This window comes from Crassostrea angulata, chromosome 3, assembly GCF_025612915.1.
Source record: "Crassostrea angulata isolate pt1a10 chromosome 3, ASM2561291v2, whole genome shotgun sequence".
NCBI classification, from domain to species: domain Eukaryota; kingdom Metazoa; phylum Mollusca; class Bivalvia; order Ostreida; family Ostreidae; genus Magallana; species Magallana angulata.
Window position 1 is genome coordinate 52,714,319 of NC_069113.1, and position 22,152 is coordinate 52,736,470.

General features: G+C 35.1%; 1 protein-coding gene across 2 annotated transcripts; it reads right to left on the reverse strand.

Annotated features, from left to right (window-relative positions):
* Positions 1–357: 357 nt before the first annotated feature.
* Positions 358–22,102, reverse strand: LOC128175047 (solute carrier family 12 member 3-like). 2 transcript variants are annotated; one of them, XM_052840434.1, is made up of 23 exons: positions 21,563–22,102; positions 19,740–19,862; positions 15,484–15,655; positions 15,210–15,349; positions 12,197–12,307; positions 11,689–11,800; positions 11,371–11,498; positions 10,584–10,895; positions 10,262–10,369; positions 9,896–10,019; positions 9,587–9,688; positions 9,085–9,240; positions 8,606–8,817; positions 7,935–8,078; positions 7,669–7,781; positions 7,276–7,403; positions 6,940–6,978; positions 5,101–5,328; positions 4,813–4,927; positions 4,611–4,697; positions 4,193–4,310; positions 3,794–3,861; positions 358–3,677 (listed from the first exon to the last, which is right to left on the reverse strand). In XM_052840434.1, exons 1-23 carry the CDS (start codon positions 22,085–22,087, stop codon positions 3,542–3,544), a joined length of 3,501 nt encoding a protein of 1,166 aa, XP_052696394.1. In that variant the 5' UTR covers positions 22,088–22,102; the 3' UTR covers positions 358–3,541. The 2 variants fall into 2 exon arrangements, with proteins under 2 accessions (XP_052696394.1, XP_052696395.1); XM_052840435.1 differs by lacking the exon at positions 6,940–6,978 and having other exon boundaries at positions 21,563–22,087.
* Between the last annotated feature and the right edge of the window lie 50 nt (positions 22,103–22,152).

Below are 22,152 nucleotides of genomic sequence, written 5' to 3' on the forward strand. Positions count from 1 at the left end.
GATTTAAGGATCTGCTTCTGAATTTGAGGTCTTCTTTGTAATTCCACTCTGGATTAGCCTTGGGTCAGCCATAGCAGACCCTGAGCTGACACAGTGAGCAGACCCGGGGGTTTGGTTGGGGTCTGCTCCTGTTGGGTTGGGTCTGTACAGTACTGTATATATTAATATACAATCCCTCCCAATAACATATTATCAGACATAATATCTGTACGTATATTATGTATGTTTGTCATGTGAAGGTAACTTGGAAAATAGTTAAGGTCATATGTACTTCATGTATGATACTGTTACGAAAGCTGAGAATACTTGTATAAACAGCTTTGCTGATATTTACAGAACTGAAAACTTACAACCATGAACAAGTTAAAAACAGTTTATTTACCAAAATTATAAAGTCTATGTTTGCCAAAATGAACAATAATATGAGATTCTGTCATTTGTGAACACTTGCTTTCCTGACAAAGGTTTGTAAACTACACACATGTAAAATAAAATATGTGTATGCATTTAATTGCACCCCCTTAAAAAATAAAACAAATGAAGAAATATTACAAAAAAAACAAAATAATTATTTGACTACTGGCATTAAGGAGCACCTTGTTCACCTTGTGACATCCTACAACTCCCACTAATGTGGTTGGTCCATCATCCACTTACTCGTTCATCAAGGTAAGGTTTGCGGCTACAGGGGGTAACTAAGGTTTTTATTATGAAGCAATACCAGCTCCCTTTTATTTCAAATATGACGTCAATAATAGACTTAAACAAAATCATTTTGAATTACTTCCATAGTTTACAGTGAAAAACTATCAGTACACAATATTTTGTCAATTTCCACATAAATCGGAAATAACGAAAAATGGAATATCCTGGTAATATGCACATCTACACATTGTGACCTAAATACCTACAAAGTTTCATGGAATTCCTTACAGTGGTTTAAAAGCAATTTGCTTACAAAAAAGGCCCAGCAATGATGGACTAAATGACTGAAAGACCAGTCAATGACTATGGTATACCCTTTGTAACTTTGATGCCTTCACCTTCACACTTGCAACATATGTGACCTACAGGTTAAAGTCTTTATCAAAATAATGGGTTAAATCATTAACTTTGACCTTTTATAGTTAAAAATGGGTCTGGTAAAATTTGATTATAATACAGACTACATATTAGTATAGTATACAAAATCATGTGTAACTTTTGTGCATTTTTCTTAAAATGAAAAATCAACACAAGCCGCAAACTTTACCTTAATTCATTAGCAGTAAACATTACATAATTATAACAAGCTAACTTATTAACAAGTTTGGAAACAAATGGAAATGCTTTCAAGAAAATATCTGTCAAGAAAAAAAGAACTTAACTTCTTATATACATGCTTTTACAAAAATAATTTCTTTTTCATTGCAATTGAACATTAACTCCTATTAAAATAAAAGGAATGTACACATTTCTTCCAATCACTGATGCCATAAACTTCATAATGGTGATTTCTGAGTCAGTAAGGAATAAAAGCCTTTGCTGATGAAACTATATCTAAAATTTAAAATGTTTTTAAAACTTTCCGAGATGAATTACATAGTAGAGCCTCAAGATTGCCAAAATTTTGTTAACATTCCAATTACAAATACTGATGGCATACTATGTTAAAACATCTGATGCTGCAGCATTAGTCTCGCTGTTTAACTAGGAACTGATTGTCACAATCTGCTACACATCTATCAATAATTATAAAACTCAATTAACCAACCAAACTCAAATCTATTTTGATCATTCCATAAATTTTGACCACATTTTACCCAGTATTGCACATGGAAACCACTTTTGTTTTAATTCACTCCAGAACTCAAACCATTTGACAAAATCATAAACATGTACTCTGTTGATTTTTCAGTGAAGTACTAGAACTTAGAGTATAGAATTTGTTTCACACAAACTTAATGCCTTAAATAAGATACATACAGAACAACTTGTAACCCATAAACCCATTCAGCCAATCATATCCCACTACTGAGACACGCCCCTTAGAATAATAACGCAAATGTAAGATAAACATGATGTACCAATACAGTTTGAATCACACACACACAGACCATGAACCTATACATGTCAACAATGAGGTTGTAACAATTGATGATTGATGTCCTGTAGGAACATTGCAACAAATGTACAGTGTATTATGTGAAAATTATAAACAATACATCTAGCTTTTGGGCAATTATTCCTTTTTTCATCATTGAGTATAGTCAGCATATATTATCTTCATATTATTATAAGCTAAGCTTATATAAAAAAATTGAATGTAGATATTGATATTCATGATATTGCTTGTGACGGCGAATTGTTATATCATAAAAGTCATAATTACAATGAACACATAACATTATAATGCCTACTCTAAGTCATTTACATTGTTTAAACTACAATGTGACACTCAAACCATTAAACATTTGTGTGACATTGATGAGACAGAATGCTGATGTACACAATTTCTAACCAAAATCATTTAATATGTACTACAAATATATCATTTTGTAATTTGTAATTCATGTCAATGCGGGAACACTATACCATTACCAGGTATATCCTGGTTTTTTAAAGACTTAAACACCAAACTCATTATTTCTTTTCTGTAGCTATGAGACAGTTGGTAGGATTCTATCTACCAGTCACCTTAAATCAAAAGCATGTAACATAACCCCTGTCTGTACATGCACTCACTTCTGTCACCAACAGTAATATCACAACAGAGAAAAAAGTACCAAAGTACCAAACAATGAGACATTTCTGTCAATACGTAACAGGCAATTGATCTCAAACAAAAAGCTTAACTCTTCAATGTCTTTGGTGTATACATAAAAAGCAATATTCAGTTTAAATGTAGCTTTACAAAAATTATATAGTAAAGCCAAGGGGATGTGGACAAGAGATACATACATGTATATTTACGTATGAACCTCACATTAAATAAAGCTTAAATGATAAGTACATGTATATGTAACTGAGATAAAGTGGCAGGTACCATAGGACAATATGTACAAATCAAAGAGCAGACATTTTATATACATTACAGAATAACTGAGACTGATAAACACAATTAAATATTGATAAGATTTAAAAACAGGGCAATTATTATATACCTAGAAATGACTTCATTTGGTTGTAAAACAAAACAAAGATATTTGGAAATTAAAAATTAAACAGACTCTGAGAGAAAAAATAATGTAATATCTCCCTCCATTCATACTGTACATGTATAACTTAGACATTTGCATGTGATGTGAAGAGTTTAACTTGATGAGATATCACAACCCAACATAGTCAATGATGTAGCATATATAAGTACACGTAGATGTAAACATAAACAACGGTACAAAGAAATGTGTTAAAAGATATCACTCCACACCACCATGACAATAACAAGGCCACCTGAGCACTTATTTTTTCATCAGCCATTATTATGCACAATGAGACGCCATTATTATGCACAATGAGACAATGATGTATAGAAGCTTGAGCCCGGAACTATTCCGGTCGCCTAGGAGTAAAACGTGAGTACACTTGACTGGTTCCCTCTCAGGAGCAGGATGGGGGGTAGGTCCTTTGTGAGGGTCTCTATCCAGGCCATGTAGAGCCCAGCTGGACAGGTGTTCTTTCTTGGCACAGGTAGAGTCCTACATAACAATGCTCATGTTTATATAACTTCATACAGAAAATACTACAAATCCAATGAAATGATGAGTATTAAAATGCCATAAAAATCAGTATACATAAATAGTAAGAAGCTTACATCACAATTAAAGCTGCATCTTTGGAGTGTTCCATCAGGAGTTCCCTCAAACGGACATTCCTCTTTGTCTGAAATGTAGCAACAGGAAAATCGAAATGCAGTTGCACTGTATCTAGCCTTATGTACAGACAAAAACGTTTTTATCAACAGCAAATTTCTATTTCCAAAAAAGATTGAAGAAATGACATGTCAATACTATGATGACAAGTTTCTTTTCCACAGACAATATAGTTTTAACTGACAATAAAGTTCCAAGTGACAAAATAGCTCCAACTGACAAGCCAGCTCTATAGCGCCAAGTCAATTCTTTGCTGTCAAGCCTTTTTTCTATTGAAAAGTGTTTTTATTTCTGTACTTTCTGACATGTGTATCTTCTTTGACAGAGATGTAACCACTGACCTTATCTTTCAGGAATAGTTTCTGTTCCTCTGTGACTTTCCAAGGAAATTTTTCTGCACTTTCTCCATTCTCCTCGTCTAACATCCAGCCCTCCAGTAGTTTGTCAAAGTTCTTCATGCTGAAACATTTCATTTTATATAATTAAATGACGCTTTCAGTGGTCAGAAATCTCATTGACTTTCTATTTTGATTAAATCAAAACAGACACTCTAACAACACATGGGCATCTTTTATGAAGAGTTGTAAGCTGAACAAAATTAAAGACAAAGTGAAATAAAGTGGGTGAACATGGCTTCATTTTACAAATTTTACCCAATGCAATTCTAAGTCAATTAAAGCACTGCCTTAAATCAGAAAATATTAACAAATAGTAGTTTAAGACATGCAGTATATGATGTTACAAACAAGAACTCCTGACCTTTCCTCTGAGGGTGATTTGCCAATATCAGATAGAATTGTCATCTTCTCACACTGGATACGGAATCGACTCAATAAGGTGGCCATCCTGAAGGGAATTTAATTTCAAATTTCAAAAACTCAAATAATTAAAAATCCAAATTATCACAGATTGCATGAGAGAGAGAGAGAGAGAGAGAGAGAGAGAGAGAATAAGTTTATACTGTCTCTGTTCCCTGTCGATTTCTCCCCGCTTTGTTCCTGCAGCAAACACTCTGAGTGGACAATTCCTCCAGTACTGCTTTGTGGACAAGATATAGGGCAGCAGCAGAGTGAGTCCTATAAACCAGTGAGACAGAATCTTATTTAATTAATTGCACACCAACAAATGCCAAAAAAACACTTACAGGTAATGATATTTATCACAACCCCACATTTTACATTGGGTTTATGTATTTTTCTGGAGTTATTCATAAGTTTCGTTTTATTTTTATTTACATTGACCCACTTACCTCCATCATCAAACAGCCACCAGACGTCGATGGTTCCCCTCTTCTGTTTTTTGGCGAACCTATTTTTGAAATTCTCTTGGATGGCCTTCCCCAGGCCAACGTTGCCCAGTTCTACGTTAACGTCATTGCCGTTATCATCAGCTTCATCGCTATCATTGGAGGAAGTACTGGAACGCCGCAGCATTGTGGGACTGCTGGGCGAACTTGGACGCTTTTCCTCTTCGTCATCTGAAAGTTACATTTATAATCAACTTTTATTTGAATTTATTATCAATTTCAATATTAAAGACATTATCAATAAAATTTCCTCACACTCACATCAAAAACATTAGAAAGTATAAAAACAACAAACTGAGTGCATATTAAAAATGGAAATTGCAATTACCCATTGCAAGATTAGCATAACAAGTTTCTTATCTGCAAAATCAACACTGATAACTTTGATTCCATTAAACAACAAGTGCTTTTATGTGATATACAAATGTATAAATTATCAACATTTATCACAAATACATGTAATAGGTGCATGTTCAATTAATGCTTTACACATTACTTTAAAGATAAGTTAAGTTCATGTACTAATATATCACATTAAATGAGGTGTTGATTACTCATGTTAAAAATATGGTTAAATACATTGTGTATTTTAAAGCATCTTTATGGAATAAGAGTTAATTGTTTCTTTTCTCTTTTTCATTTAAAACTCACATGTAATTACTTCAAGGCTCATCACTGAACACAACTTATTAATAGATAAAGATCTCATGCTTTGATTAGCTATGGAAACCTTGTGAGTAAAGGTCACTGCTGATCCGGTCCATTGTTTGATATCTCAATCTAATTTACTGAATTTACTAAATAACTTGCATTTATCAAACATTGATGATTTCAAATCCCATCACAGTTATCACTATCACAGAATTAAACAACGAGTAATCGATTTCTACTTTAACTGTACAAAATCAACTTAGGTCATGCCTCTTACATAACAACAGACTCCAATGACTGTATACTCTCATCAAACTTAATCTAAGCTTGAGTGTGCATTATGTAGTGTGTAATAAGGATAGAACATAATTCACCAGATCTTTATATGTTAACTCTAATGCATCAACAAAACATATCTTACATTAAAATCTTATTATAGCCACTTTTTCCATTAGTAAAAATAAGACCTCCGTTGTTCGTTATTTTGAATATAGGGAGAGAGACTCCTCAGAATAATAAATTCATGCTTATCATACGAAGAAATCAATTGACAGAAATTTAACAGAAGAAATTCATGGTCAGATTCTCATGCTTAGACACTTGTTGATTGAGAATTACAAAGAAAGCATCTGATGCTTTAGAAATTGGCAAATACTGAAGTCAATATTTTATTTAAAAATAGATGGGCTGTTTTTACATGGTAAAGGAGTCAAGCAAACATTGCAGCACTGAAAAAGAAGGATTAATTTGCCTTGTATATTCTTCTCCAGCAAGCTGAGTTCTAGTTGCTTAAACAACCTAATGAAATGTCTTCTCCTTAAATTTTTGAATTACCAAAAATTTAACCTTTTCAAAAATTACAAACATAGCCCACACTATGACATTTTTCCTTCATAAGCAAGTGATTAGCACCTCTTTCGATCCATCAAAGCAGAGCCTTAATTATCCTACCACACACAAAACCAGTACTGGTATCTTCTTCACACAGCCTACACTTTTTCTTTAAAACCAAACTCTTTACTAAATAGCAAAACAAAAAGAACTTGAGAAGTTCCCAGTGCAATGGTGGAGAAATGCTATACAATGACATGTCCGAGATGTTGGCTACAATAAAAGTGACAGCCTACTTACGCTTCCGTGAAAATTTGAACCTAACTTTAGGTTGCCGATCTAATCAAGAAAGTCATTTAAGGAATCACTTGTTGTACATTTCATAATTACACATACATTGACATTAATTACAGGTATAATGCTGCATTTTTTCTTTAGATAAGTTTTCTTGTTATTTTCCATTTAAGTTATTAATCAATATAATTTTGGATTATTTAAGAGAGTTACAATTTCAATAACATCTGTTTCTCCATCATTAACTGAAGTACTCTTACATATGATTTTTAGCATCTTGAATTTCTATCATTGTTTACACTGAAAGAAGGTGCTGTCATTTACAGTCAATCAATCACTTACCCTCAGGGTCCGCTTTATGGTGGACAGAATCGTTGACCGGCAGACTTTCATTAGCATTCGTTTCTTCACAATATAGTCCCTCTTTCAGTCGCAGTATTCCTACACCATATTCCAAATCAAAAGCGTCACTAAAAGAAAATTTAAGAATCATTAGTTCAATTCATTGAATACATCGATTTAAATTACAGTGACTGACATGAAAAAAGGGTGTTGTTGATAAGAAAGTGAATCTTGAAGGTCAACAGTACATTGTTTGAAATTAGTGATAACAGAGGAGTAAAGAGTGTAAAATTCAATAAACAATACACATAGTAAAGTTATAAACCAGTTAAGGTACATCATAAAGTCATGGAGAACAAACAAAAATGAGATCATCTCTGAGTCGCTACTCACTGGACCACATGGACGTATTCATACACCTCATTCTTATTCACTTCAGGGTCGTTCCAGCGCGACATGAAGCCCATGATCAGGATGTTGGGCCTTAGTTTCCCGATACCCACATTCTACAGTAAGAAACACATCATGTATTACACAATATCAAGAAGGGAACGGGAGGATCACATAATCCAATTTTTGGGTAAACTTTCTAAAGAAATGGCTCCTGAATTGAGGAAGATTTAAATATGGTGATAAGATTAAATGATAAACCAGCGAACCTGAAGGAGGTTTTGGACTCCACACCTGAAGTCGGGGGCGGTAGTGACGCTGTAGAAGGCCTTGACCCTCCTGTTGTGTAGCCAATGGTATGCCTCCTTGGGCCGCATCCCCCGCAGGTGCTTCAAGTTATCTGACTGAGCTCCCTGTAAACAAAAACAAACATCAAACCAATCAACACCTACATGTACCTTGCTATATAAACTTTTAAAAGCCATGATTAATATGAAGTATTTTATATGTATCTATTATCGATGGAAGTTATCATTGCAAGCTATCCACATCAGTTACATTTTCTAGCAGATCTAAATACAAAACCCTTATAGAAACCACCCCGATTAAGCACATAAGCCAGATTTATACTTGTCAGAGTTAGCTCCCATTAGGAGCATTCTGTCAAACTACAATACCTGCCAGACTTTATCAATTTCTGAAAGCAAAGTCCAAGATGAAAAGAACCATGCAAAATGATGAACTATTAATTAAACATCTCTACAGTTAAAATGTCTTCTTAATAATAACAATTTCATACACATATTTATATTCCTCCAAAAATGTTTGGTAACAGTTTATAAAATTTTTATCCATACATTTGCAGCCATACTTTTTGATGCAGAGTTCCTAAAACAGACTACAGAAGTTCCTAGACCTGCAGAATGCTGTGAGTACCTACCTCCACGATGTTCCCACACACCATCAGGCTGATCTTGTTAGTTAGGGAGTACACAAAGTCCACCAGTTCAGGTCTAGCCCAGGGGGCACCAGTTAACACCAACACTTGAGGCCTGAAATTCTTGATGTGATCTGCGACGGAGACAAGCTTCAGTGTGGTGTTGAGAGCATTCTTATAGACATGGGCTTGAGTGGAGGAGCCCCAGTTCACATCTGAAGAGAGAAGGTCATTAATTGATATCAGGTGGTACAATGGTGGGTGAAAAACAGCCAAGTGTTTTAAAATGTCTTTTACAGATTTTTTTGGAATTTGTGTTGAAGAATAACTGTCTATATTGGATTTTATTTGTATCGAAGAATAACTTAATTTTAATACTACAAATCATCACATTCAGACTACAAATGGCTGATGTACTCAGTGTACTGTGAATCAACAGAGTTCACTTCTTACAGTTTGACGTTGCGTCCTAATATTCTCACCTGGTTTGGAGTAATGGACGTATACAAAGAGAGCACAAACAATGACAAATGTAATGAGGGCGGTCCACCAGTTCATGATAAACATCACAGCTATACAAAGTAAGGCACCGAGGAGACTCATCCACATGGAGTAGTAACGGAATGCAGGCCGCCAACCTACAAACACAGCCAACAAATCAGTTCTCTCAAAGTTCAACACAACACAATCAATTCTTGCACCCCTGATTACTAGCACATTCAGTTTGTGCAATTACTTTGTACCTTACAAAAAAGATTTTAAATTGCAAGTATCCACTTCATATTCGGTAGTATCCCTTGTGATTCCTTCAATAATTGACTAACAAAGGACTTTAACTTAAAATCAGAAAAACTTTTGTAAGACAACTAAGTAAAGAAATGAAATATTACTGTGTGAGAACAGTTACCAGAAACAATGGATTCAATTACATTGACCTGAGCTTACCATCTGTGATATATGTAATGTAATTTGACTGGGACTGACCTGGTGAATTGGCAAGTGAGGCATCAAAACAGGAATAGTTAATGAGGGCATAGGACATCAGGAAAAAGTTGGAGATGATAGGAGCTATGGCATTTAAATCACCTACAAATGAATCCGATAACATTAATAATCAATAAAAACAATCAAATGAATCAACAGGCACAAAAAAGTCGCTTCTAATCTTATGTAAGGCAGACATGAAGATGATAAACAAGAATTACATGTACTATCAAATTATGAGAAGTCAAGCAGAAACATGAACTATTAGTAGCACAACTTCAGCAATATAGGAAAAGCTTTGTGACCTACCTATACATATAAATGCAACCCCTATGGCATAGGCCAGGAAATAGGCTCTCCGAGGGTTTTCACTAGCACCATAGCCTTTGGCAAACACATGGATTTTGGGGAATATTCTATCTTTACATACTGCCTAAACAAATAAAAGATTAAATCAAAGTAAATCATTGGACAAAAAAAAACATTTTCATGCAAACATTGCTTATCAAAAATTCTTTTAGGCTTGGATTTACTATTAAATGGAGAGACCAAAACAAAATTTATACCATCATTACATTCAATTTTACTTTTAAAAAGTTGGATATAATGTCATACAAAATCAAAACAAAATGGTACAGTTATCAAAACATCTTAGTGAGGTGGGCTGTGACCTACTTGGAAGACTTTGGGGGCAGACACTAAGCTGGCCAGGGCTGAGGATAGCGTGGCAGAGAAGATCCCGACAGTCAGGAGTGGGCCCCATCCTGATACCACCTCCATGGCCTGAAAACAAATACATCAATATCAACAATGCACTGTAAACATGTCAAATACATCCCTATCAACAATGCGCACAGGATCTCTCTTTACTTTTTATAATTGTTCAAAGTTTTTCTGCAATTTTACATATAATATGCATATTCTTCGTATTACAAAAGGTTGCCATGTTTCACACTACAGAGTGGGATACAGTATATCTATAACGGGGGCAACTTACCTGGAAGTCATACAGCAGTCCCCTGGTGCAGACCCCTCCCTTACCCAGGGTACAGTTCCTGGCCAAGCTATACACACTGGCCGCCGCTGCCCCTGGAGTAGGGGTAGTAATGTTTATCACACCCAGGGTAACATTCAACACATCAGTGCCATTATAAGTCACGTTAGACATCGCAGTTGCTACCGCAGCTGGAAGATATCCTGACGCTTCTCGTAGAATGCAGGACCCCAGCAACCAAGCACAGGCAATGTATGTAATGGAGGAAATGATAATGGCTAGGAAAGTCCCCCGTGGAATGTCTCTTTGTGCATCCTGGAAGTCAAGGAATTAGGTTAATTTCTAAGTATTCTATGGTGTCATACCATTCTCATAGAAATATTCATTGTTATAATGTACTATCATTGTAGTTTTCTTAAACAAAAAAACTTCAAAATTCAGCTTCTTTCCAATATTACTATGTTTAGTACTGGTAATCAATTAAATTTATATACACAGATCAAAGGTATCCAATGTGAGCACTGAGTATGCATGTGTATTGAATACAGACAGCCGTTCACCTATTGATCTATTGATCCAGTAACTAACACAGGAATATCACAAAAAACAAAGGTATCCAGTACCCCTGAGACGTCTGGAGGATATCAAATTAATGCCATGTGTTTATTAATATCAGGACATTATTCTCTTGTCAATAGATAATCAGGTTCATTATTGTGTTACACTGAGAGAGGTTGCAATAAATAGCTGTGACGTGACTTGACATTCCGACACCAGACGCAGATCTTACTTTGAGGTCTCCTGAGATATTGGCTCCCGCTAAAATTCCAGTGGCTGCTGGGAAAAAAATGGCAAACACAGAAAAGAAGTTCTCCCCTTCTGTAAACTTGGGACCAAAGTTCTCCACGAAAACCGTCCCTGTAAATGAGATTGTGACATCAATTTAAGAACATCATCTAATGGTAATTCTATTCTCTCCAATAAATAGATTTGCTTCTTACCGAGATGAATCAATATTAACCTATCATTATACATGTTGGTAAAATTTCTACATCATCAATCTCTGAACATCAATGCATCTTTTAAGTTCTATGTGAATTTTTCTAACCTTGATATCCCACAATTCCCTGCACAACTTTTTCATCACTGGGAGGAATAAAGGTTCCAACAACGAAATTCAGTATTGCTATCAATAATGCTCCCAGTAAAACAACTTGAGCCTGTAAGGAAATGAAATGACTACAATTCATAAAAACCATTGTTGTACACTTTAATAAAATACAACAACATGAAAATTAAAACCCACTGTTTCAAGTCTGCTTGGAAAAATGACAATTCTTAGAATAAACTACAGATACAGTCTACATCTATCATTTATTATATAAAATACATGCAACATCACAAATGAGGATTCTGAGGTACTGGTATATTAAACAATGTTAAGATAAGTTTATCAAGTTTAATATATAATTTGTTTGTCAATTTTACCTTTGTCTTTTTATAAATATTTTTTAAATATGTGTATCAGGTGGAGACAATCATTAGTATATTAATAACTCATTGTAATGTAAGCTAGATTCTGACAGTCTTTGGTCTGACCCAGACTGTGTACATACCCGGGCCTCCCATTCCATCCCTATGATGGCTATGGCCAGTAGTAACGTGACTGTAAGGACTCCGATGATTCGGATGTCATTGGTTTCATCCACCATCAGAGAGTCATTAGCCTGAAATATACAGGAGAAACTCAAACTAGCAAGGACATGATAGGAATACCTAATTATTCTGAAATGGTGGGAAGAATCTTTAATTAGAGAAGTCTCATTAGGAGCAGAAATAAAGGAAAATCCTAGGTATAGAACTAGGTATCATGGTGTAATTCACCGTTACAACAGGCAGTGAGAAATATTTGATTACTTCATCTCTAATAGCTTTCAAATTTATGATATCTAAATAATTGTGATGAAGGGTCGATGAAGCCTTAGAGCAAGAATCTAAAATCCTTGGCCATAAGATCGACTGCTTACAACACATTATCTCTCTCAGTTTGATGTACAGGAAACAGTGTGTATGTAGAAGAGCCTTCTGTGAGGTTCCTATTGTCTTACAAAAAATTAAGGGTTTGAACAAAAATAAACAAAGATAATTGCCCACCTCTTAGTAAAACAGGTGGTAAATAATGTACAAAGATGATAAGACATCCAGACCTAAGTGCTACCTGGTGTATACTAAAAGCTCATCTGCTTACAAAAAGTGCAATTCAATTCACTTTCAAATTTAAGCAGTGGACAGCAGCTTTACTTGAGTTCATTATTTCAATCATTAGCTAGATTGATAAAGAACTGAATTTAAAACAGCATTGCATTGATTCTATGTTTTAGAGACTTAATATGTCTTCTCTGCAAAGCATGCAGAAAAATTCACAATAACTAATGATATTCCGGCAAATAATTCATGAGTTTTCAACCAAAATGAATTCAAGAGCTGGTTTATGAATAAATTCCGTTTACTTTAGTAAACCATTATAAACTGCAGGCAGACTAATTAGACTGGTTTTGCACTGAAGAGTTTTTGGCTTAAACTAGTTCAGTTTACAATATGCAGATTTAGGAATTCCAATCGTAGATTTGAAGATCAAAGTTCCATCAGATTTCATTTGTGTGCACGAGAATTTTAGAAGAGGACATTTCACCGTCTTATTTCCATAAACAGTAGTACACAATTGTAAGTTAATGTCTTGCCTAAATCTGAACAATCTGATTCAAAATATCTGGAATAAAACTGAGCAGATTCAAATAACTGGCCTGGAACATAACAAAGCAACTAATAAATATCTAGGTTAAACATAAACAATTCAAAAATAACTCGCCTAAAACTACCCACTAAATGAAATCACCAACAAATGAACAAATGTTAACGTCCATCTGTACTTCTCTATCTAGTCATTACCAAGAAAAACATTACATAAAACTAAATAATTCATCAAGAAATGGACCGCTTAGTTTCTTTTCCAATGTAATGAATTGAAGAATGGAGGACTCGATTTTAATATGATAGTTATCTGTATCAATAGATAGACCTGGTATAGAAACTTTGTAAAAAATCAAATGACTGTAAAAGTGGTATATCTGTGTTAACTTAATGGACTGTGAAATGTAGGTACTAAGCATCAGTGTATCAGCCAATAAAAACCACCGTATACTGTGGTTTCATCAATATTTGTTGATTACCAATTTTCGTGGATTTCGTTGTTACGGTAAGTTGATCCACGAAATTAAATGTTTACTGAAGTGCAATTTCTACTAACAATTTGTATTGATAGGGTCATTGGCCATCCTTGAAACTGTGATGTTTACTTCATCCACGAAAATTGATACCCTTGAATATTAATGAAACCAAAGTATTATCTTCAAAACCACCTAAACATCACAGACAACCAAATATCCATTAAGGACTCTGCAATACATTCAGAAGATCTCAACATTCCACGGGGCTTATCCTTTTATTGTAATTGAGAATACTAATTCAGTTTTCATTTTGAAAATGTGAAACATTTTTTGTCAAAGTCTCGTTAACAGTAATCTCTGAGACAAACATCAATACTTTGTTGGTGGCTATGTACAATTTTCCACAAGCATACACATCCGCTAATGGTCTGCCTCAAGTTAAAACTAAAAAACAAAGAACCACATTGATTGGTGCTCCATAAATAAAATCTTGTCTTTTAACATTGCTACACAACTTCATGCCAATTTCTGGGCACTTAAATCACAAAGGCTGCCCGGTGCTCCACAAACCTTCTAATTCTCCACCAGCAAGCATGCTATAGAGGAGTCTGAGAACTCTCGCCAAATATGTAGGTAATTTCTTTGTTGTATTGGCAGCATGGAGAGAATTCAAGACACCTATTGATTAGTTCTTTGCTTTTTACCAATATGTTACAATGCAATCTGATGGCTGAGCGAGAGAGATGAAAAGATCTTTGGCCTTAACTTGCTCCCAGAAAGACCATAATTGTGTTTGTTGTCCATATTTAGGAATAAACCAGCAGAATAACTCAATTCCAGTCACCTTATACATCCCCGTGGACAGATTTATGGGATAGATTGACAGGAGCCGTTTTACAGTCTAACGCATTAGCTGACAGGTCTAGCAGACCCATAAAATCTACAGCAGACCAATGCTAGGACGAGACATCAAGCACTATCACTGCTTAGAAACAGCAATGCTCAGGCATTCATGTCAAAGAGGAAACAAATCTATCACGGAACAACTGAAATTGTCCATGTCTGCAGATGTCATCCTTTTTTGGCTCTCTACATGCCTGGAACCAGTAATTCTAATCAATATATTGACGTCTTTCAAATCTTTCATGTTTTTTGGACTCTTTTATAATTTCCCTTGGTCATAAAACATTGTCAAATGGAGTGTAAAATGTTATGTATATATTTACATTATTGTGTATCAAGAGAATAAATAAATGTATACAGGAAGCAAATAGTACATGTATTCATATTTGAGGTTTAGTGTTCTGCAACAAACCCTTCACTTCATCACAGTGATAGGATACAGCTGATTTTCCACATTATTAACGATTTTCACAAGGTCATAACAACAGAAAAAAAGTACCTTAAGAATGTCTCGAACTGTTTCCGCAAAGCCAACCACATACATGGCTACTGCTACCGCATTTGCGACGGAGAAAATCAGACCAATAGCACCACCAAATTCCGGCCCAAGACTCCGCGAGATCATGTAATAAGCTCCACCTAAATAAAACAAAATATCATTTCACAATATAAAGCAAGAGCAAGATTAATTTAAAATTATTATAATTTATAATATTTTTATAATTATAGTTATTGAACTTGCGACTTATCCTGGCTATCGAGTGCAGACTTACCTCCCTTGACCTCCCCGTTGGTACAGATGGCAGACATAGATATAGAGGTGATCACAGTGACCACCGTGGCCAGGAGGACGATGAGGGTTGAGAGTCCGATCCCCGCCTGACCCACCACCCACGAAAGACGCATAAACAGCATCACCCCCCAGATGTTTAACAGACATCGTACCTACAACATAATCAAAAGTCTGTATGTATTGGCAGGCTTCTGTGTCATCTTAGGATGTATGAAATACAAAGAAATTTCTAAAAGATAAAAAAGGCTAAAGTAACACTTTAATTCTCTTTTACAAATGGGATTGATTATACCTTTTAACTAAAGAGAATTTATCACAATATATGCTGTAATTATAACTGCTGTAATAAAAATTATAGGTGTGGGCACATCGAGACCATTCATAAGAAATATAGATAATTTATCCAAATCTTTATTTTCAGTGAATAGAGTGACTTCCACTTTAGAATGTTAACAACAAGAAGAATGGAAAGTTACCACCCAATAAAAAAATGAATGGAACTTGCTGTCTTTGTGTGTTTTGTGATGTTTTATCATTTTATTATGGCCAATATTAACAAAATGGAGTGATCTCTTCCTGTTGGTACAGCCCAGCTACTTCCTATCTTGTTACTGCAAGCAGTCACCTTACACTACAAAGGATCAATGACCTAGACTACACACTAGACCCCAGTCTGTTAATTTGATGGTTAAGTAACCACATGAAAGGAAGCCGCTGAACCCTTCGACAGCCACAAAAAGAAGCAGGCTATGCACTACTGGTGGCCATTTCCTACAGGCTTAGAGACATTATTTTCTCCACTGATCAAGGATGACTGCTGTACACAGCTTCATCTTGTCTGTTTGGAGTTTATTTCTATCCATCATCATCTCTCAACCATCTCGTATTATGGTCATACACTGTGTACATGAATAATACATGGGGGATCATTCAAATGAATTGAAAAGGGGGGAGTATGAATTCTTCACCTTCTAACTCACCTGTGTTAAAATTCACGATATTACTAGTTTTGAAACATAATCAAGATAAAGTGCTTGATGTGTGAAAATTATGCGATTGTAAAATTTTATTGATTTGTGATATTGCATAATTTTTACCTGTGAATATTGAAATTCATGACAAAAATTTTATCTTGTAGGCCCTTCTTGAGAATTCCACTGAAATTCTTACTCTCCTTAAAACTTGACATGACAATACCTTCTTGAAACCTCATGATAAACTGACACAACCTGAGCTGAACTTTCGGCTGTTTACAGCATGATCGGGTCATTATACACAACATTAGCCCACAATTAAAACATTGTTAGCCTTCTACTTACCAAATGACAGAAAAATTACCTGGTACTCAACCTCAAGGATACTTTTTACTTACAATCTAAGCTTGATTTCCGGGTTTCTAGAAATCCACTTGTTTGCAGATCATCTTTATTTCAATTTTTCAAACAACATTGAGAAAAAAAACATTTTCTTATCTACTGGTCCAAAGTTTAAACAAGGAATTAGGAGAGGGCAACCAATCAATTATTCCAAAGGAAAGCTTAGTGCATTTTTAAATTCAATCGATCATTTCTCTTAAAATGTTCCCAAACTTAATAATTTCAGAATTCTAGACATACTATGAAAGGCAAATTTAAAAAAAAATATTTGTTAAATATAATACATCTTCTATCCTTTTTTCCTGTACACATAACTTAACTTTTATTCTTTTTTTTTCCTGTACACATAAGTTAACTTATTTTATTCTATTGAGAAAATGATGAAACTAAGTCTTGAATTACTAGTCATAAATTCTACAGAGGTTGTTTTTCGATCTCTACAACATTTGATGGCATTATCAGATGGTTGTCAGACATCCAGTACTTTACAACTTGAGTGATAGAGCTATATCAGTATTCACTATGACATATAATAATGAGCTAACCAATGTCAGCTACAGTATTTCTTACTGAGGGGAAGGGCTTACTGTTTCAAGGAAACGTCAGGGAGTAATTTGTTATTGTTAGAGTTCACAGGCTGAGTAATCCAACTTGTATTTAACATGCTGTAAGTATTTTTTTTAAAAGATCCATGGTTTAAAGATTATTTTGTAAGATGTGACAGTCAATAGATCCATTACATCAATTAAATACACAATGCCTTGAGTAAAATTCAATAACAAATTATAAGTCTGTATAAGTACATAACCATATTCCTCCTTGACCCTCAGCCAATAGGAAGTTAAACTCATATACTAAATAGTTATGTCAATATTCTCAAACATCCTATAATTGTAAACATTATGTGAGCAGAAAGTCATGTTTCTTGTTTACTAAACAAATAAGGGCCATACAACAAGCTTCCTTCTGAAAGCAGAAATGCGAATTGTATATTATCTATCAAACACAGTCTTTTCTTTCTGTAATGACACTTTAACAAAGAGCTTGCTGAGAAATCAATTTCAATTTATCATCTGACATATTTTGTAGCAATACAGCCTAATTGATTAATAATCAATTGATCTATTTCCTGCAAGGAATCTGCCAAGGTTGTCCTCACACTAGCTGGTCTCCAATAAATACTGAATTTAACTTGGACCTGGCCCTATCCATCAAGTTACTCCTCAAGGGCTCTCACACAGTACTGCCTCTGAGATTCATTGCTGGGCTACAGGAATGTATTATTGGTTTATTGGGTTTACAAGTCATTCGTGTATTGCTGCATTTTACGGGTTTTTACTATTCCATTATCTATCAAATATTTTCTAATTAGCTAGGTTATGCACTGAATAAAACTTGCTTCATCAAGAGACTGGATTCCCCGCTAATCAAAGAACCAACGGCTCTAATTCTTTCTGTATTAAACAGCTTTCAGGAAGTTTACCCTGATCAGCTTTTAGAGTGGAACAAGGTCATCAAAGACTCATTATCTCCGGAAGTCACTCTATTCCGAGTGACCTTGACCTCAAAGGAAGGATTACTGGGTACAATTTCTACACTACTTAAACCTTTAACCAGCTACTACATTTTCGAAAGAATGTTAATTGTCACAGCTGCGCAGTTCTATTCTAATGTAGCAAAACAGTTTGTAGCCTCCAGAACAATCACTTTTTATTCCAAAGAACCTTTGTCTCTCTATGAAACACTTTTATCATTTTTTGCACTAGGATTGTGGCTAGGCGTGTTAGAGGGTTTTGCATATTTACAGCATCAGTTATCCGTTTTATGGGGTAGTAATGACTGTACAAGGCCTGATTATCTTCACCAAATAACAATCACTAAGGTGCTTATTGTTCTGATGCAGCAACAAGTCATATTCTATCTGTAAAACGCACTCTTAATCAGATTACCGATAAGAGAGAAACAGACACTTTCTTTTCCGAGGTTGGACGTTGAGAGTTTTAATAAAAGAGATGTCTGCGTAAATTTTAAGTCTTTATTTTTTAAAGTTCACATTATAAGAGACAGCCTGTATTCGAGGTCAAAGTTAGAAACACAACCAGATATAATCGGGTCTTACTGGTTAAAACCGATTGTGATGTCAAAGTACCACTATGAGAAGGAATGCCATGCATGGGGGGGGTACATGCAATTAAATGTGTTTAGTATGAAAGAAAAGTAGAAGCTTGTCAATATAATGTACAGGTGATGGCCCTCTCAGATCATACCTATAGTTCTTTCATGTGTTTTGCACTGATGCACACTCTTGTAAAATACAAACTTATATTTTCAAAAACTAAATTGCAATTTTGAAAACTCTAATGACAAGATCTTGGGAAACTTAAAGGAAATAAATGCTTTCTATAATAAATAGGTTACGAGAGGGGAATCTAAAAGGAGTGTCTTGTGGTCACCCCAGATGAGTAATCTCCCCCCCCCCCATCCCCACTTTTAATTTAATTACTTGGGCTAGGTACACTCCAGATGAGTAAACCCAACCCTTCATCTATACTTGGGCTAGGTACACTCCGGATGATTAATCCCCCCCTCCCACCTCTCAATTCTTGGGCTTGGTACACTCCAGATGAGAACCCCCCCTTTACTACTTGGGCTAGGTACACTCCGGATGAGTAATCCCCCCTCCCTTTACTACTTGGGCTAGGTACACTCCGGATGATAACCCCCCCCCCCCCCTTTCATTACTTGAGTTAAGTATTCTCCAGAGGAGTATTTCCTCCTCCCTTCTTTCATTACTTGGGCTAGGTACACCCCGGATGAGTACCGGTAATCCCTCTTTCATTACTTGGGTAGGTATACCAACCAGTACTCCTTTGATCCATCCAAACTTGATCGCACTACTAGCTTTGTTGGCGTTTTCTTCCACCAGGTTCTCCTCGGACGTCAGAAGTGGCTCCCTCTGTTTGGCTCGAATTAATTCCTCCTCCTGCAACAGACACAAACATTCTTGAATGCCATCTTAGAACAGAATATATTTTGATTGTCTTCCATATAGTGCCAATTGTTAATGATAATATTTCAATATTTGTGAAATCATGATCTCATGTCTATGGATTGCCAACCCTAACAGTAACATAACCATATCAGAACGTTTGTTGTCTAATCATAACATATTGGATATATAAACTACTGAGGAAGTATTAAGTGTGCACTTTCAACATATCTTGGGAATGTAATAATAGTACTAAATGTTTAAAGTTATTGGGTCTTTTAATAATGCAGATAACAATAGCAATGACCTTAATACCCCCCTCCACCCACTTACAACTGATCTCACTACTGGACAAAATGGTACACTAGTATCAGCAGGAGAGAACCACACTATACTAGACATGTTTTGTTTCTACAAGAAAACAGATATTGCTTGGTTGTTTCTTTATCTCTGTTTGTCCTCAGATACATTGTTTCTCTCCTGTTAGCTTTCATCCTTATCATACTCACCTGGTTTCTGGACAAGCTAATATACACTTGTAACATATTATCAGTCTACCCTACGGAATACAGAATCAATTTGTCTTCCATATATAATTATACTTTCTATAATAACCAAATTTTATCTTTTTACACAGAATAATTGCTAAATCTAAGTCAAATATCAAAGTCAATTAAAACCATGAAAACTCCAAGACAAGCAGTATATAGTAAGGGTATATTAATTTGTACCTTTGTGGAATATACAAACTTAACCAACATACTGTAGCTATATAGCTACAGTTTCAGAAACAATTTCGACATTTTCAAGTTTAAAATAATAAAGAATAAAATTTTGACATTGTTAATTCTAGCTCTTTGTAATAATGTACATATTTAATCAGGTAAAAAAACCCATAGGTAGATCAACATTTGACTTGCCCTTGTTTTTAACCTTTTTGACAATTCTGCAAGATGAATGATCATATATGATTTGCCTGCAATTTTTCTTGAATTAAACAATATATATAATTTCCAAGGTAATAAAAACAGATGAAATGATTAAATATACAATGCACAGACACATATTGTAATTGATCGGGACTGCTGGCAAGACTGAAAGGCTTTTGCATGATTAGGAAAACTATTTCTATAAGCTCCATCTTTTGATTATACAGAATAAAGATTACTTGGCAAAGAAGCAACAAAGTAGCATATGGATGCTTTTGTAAGAACATATAATTTTGTGCACAGCATGTTAAGATTACTTGGTCAACTGACTTAACCCCTTTTACTTTTGAATTATTGATGGACTTGCATTTTATCTTAATACGACAAAAAAAATGAACTTGTTCCTTTTATTGCTAAATTTCTGGGTTTTTTAAAAATTTCTTGTTGAGAGATAAATGGCCCTGTCATTCCCTTTCAGTCTTTGGCAGTTGCAGGTACATACCAATTTAAAAAGCTCATTTAAAATTTATAGTCTATGGAAATCCCTGAGGCATTTCGTTTCTAAGTTTACATAATCAAGGATATGATGGATCGAATAAATATTGAGCACTGATTCTCCGGATATAATACCGGACATGAATGGGCCGCTGATACACCGGGTATTTTGTAAGGTACCGTATTTTGTACAGACGTGACCAAGAAAACAAATCAATATGAAATCAATATGTCGTATAATACAATTAGCATTTATAACAGTCAAATTACCTTCTCTTCGTGTAGTTCGGCAAGAGTTGGTCTCGATTTTAAAGCAGCGGTTGCTGAAAGTAAATTTCTGTAGTGATCCACATGGGGAATAGCTTCCACAGTATTCTTTCCAAATGTTTTCATGTGCGTCTCGCACGAATTATTATATCCATACGTGTCATTTGGACTGACAGTTCCTGCGAAAAATTGGACTGAGTCGTACGGAGATTTTGGAGATTGAGGAGATTCTGGAATTTGAAAATCCAATTGTTTAGCTGGTTTTCCTGATGCCGGTGTCGGCTTCGGCTCTTCTGAAAGCGGCTGTTCGGAATCTTCCGTCTTTTTCTCATCATTCACTCTGGCCACATGGAATCGTGAAGTCGACTGTGTGGTAGACATGCCTCTTGCAGTGTTGTCTAAATCCAACTCCTGCTTTGATCTGTTACCCTTTTTCTTAGAAGATACTTCATTTATATTGTTTCCATTCGACTGGCACGTCTCATGTACGTCCGCCATTTTTTTCAACAACGTGACGTCATGAGTCATGCATGAATATGCAAAGTTTCCGTATATTAGCCACGCCTCAAATTATTGAATATAACCAAGAAAAA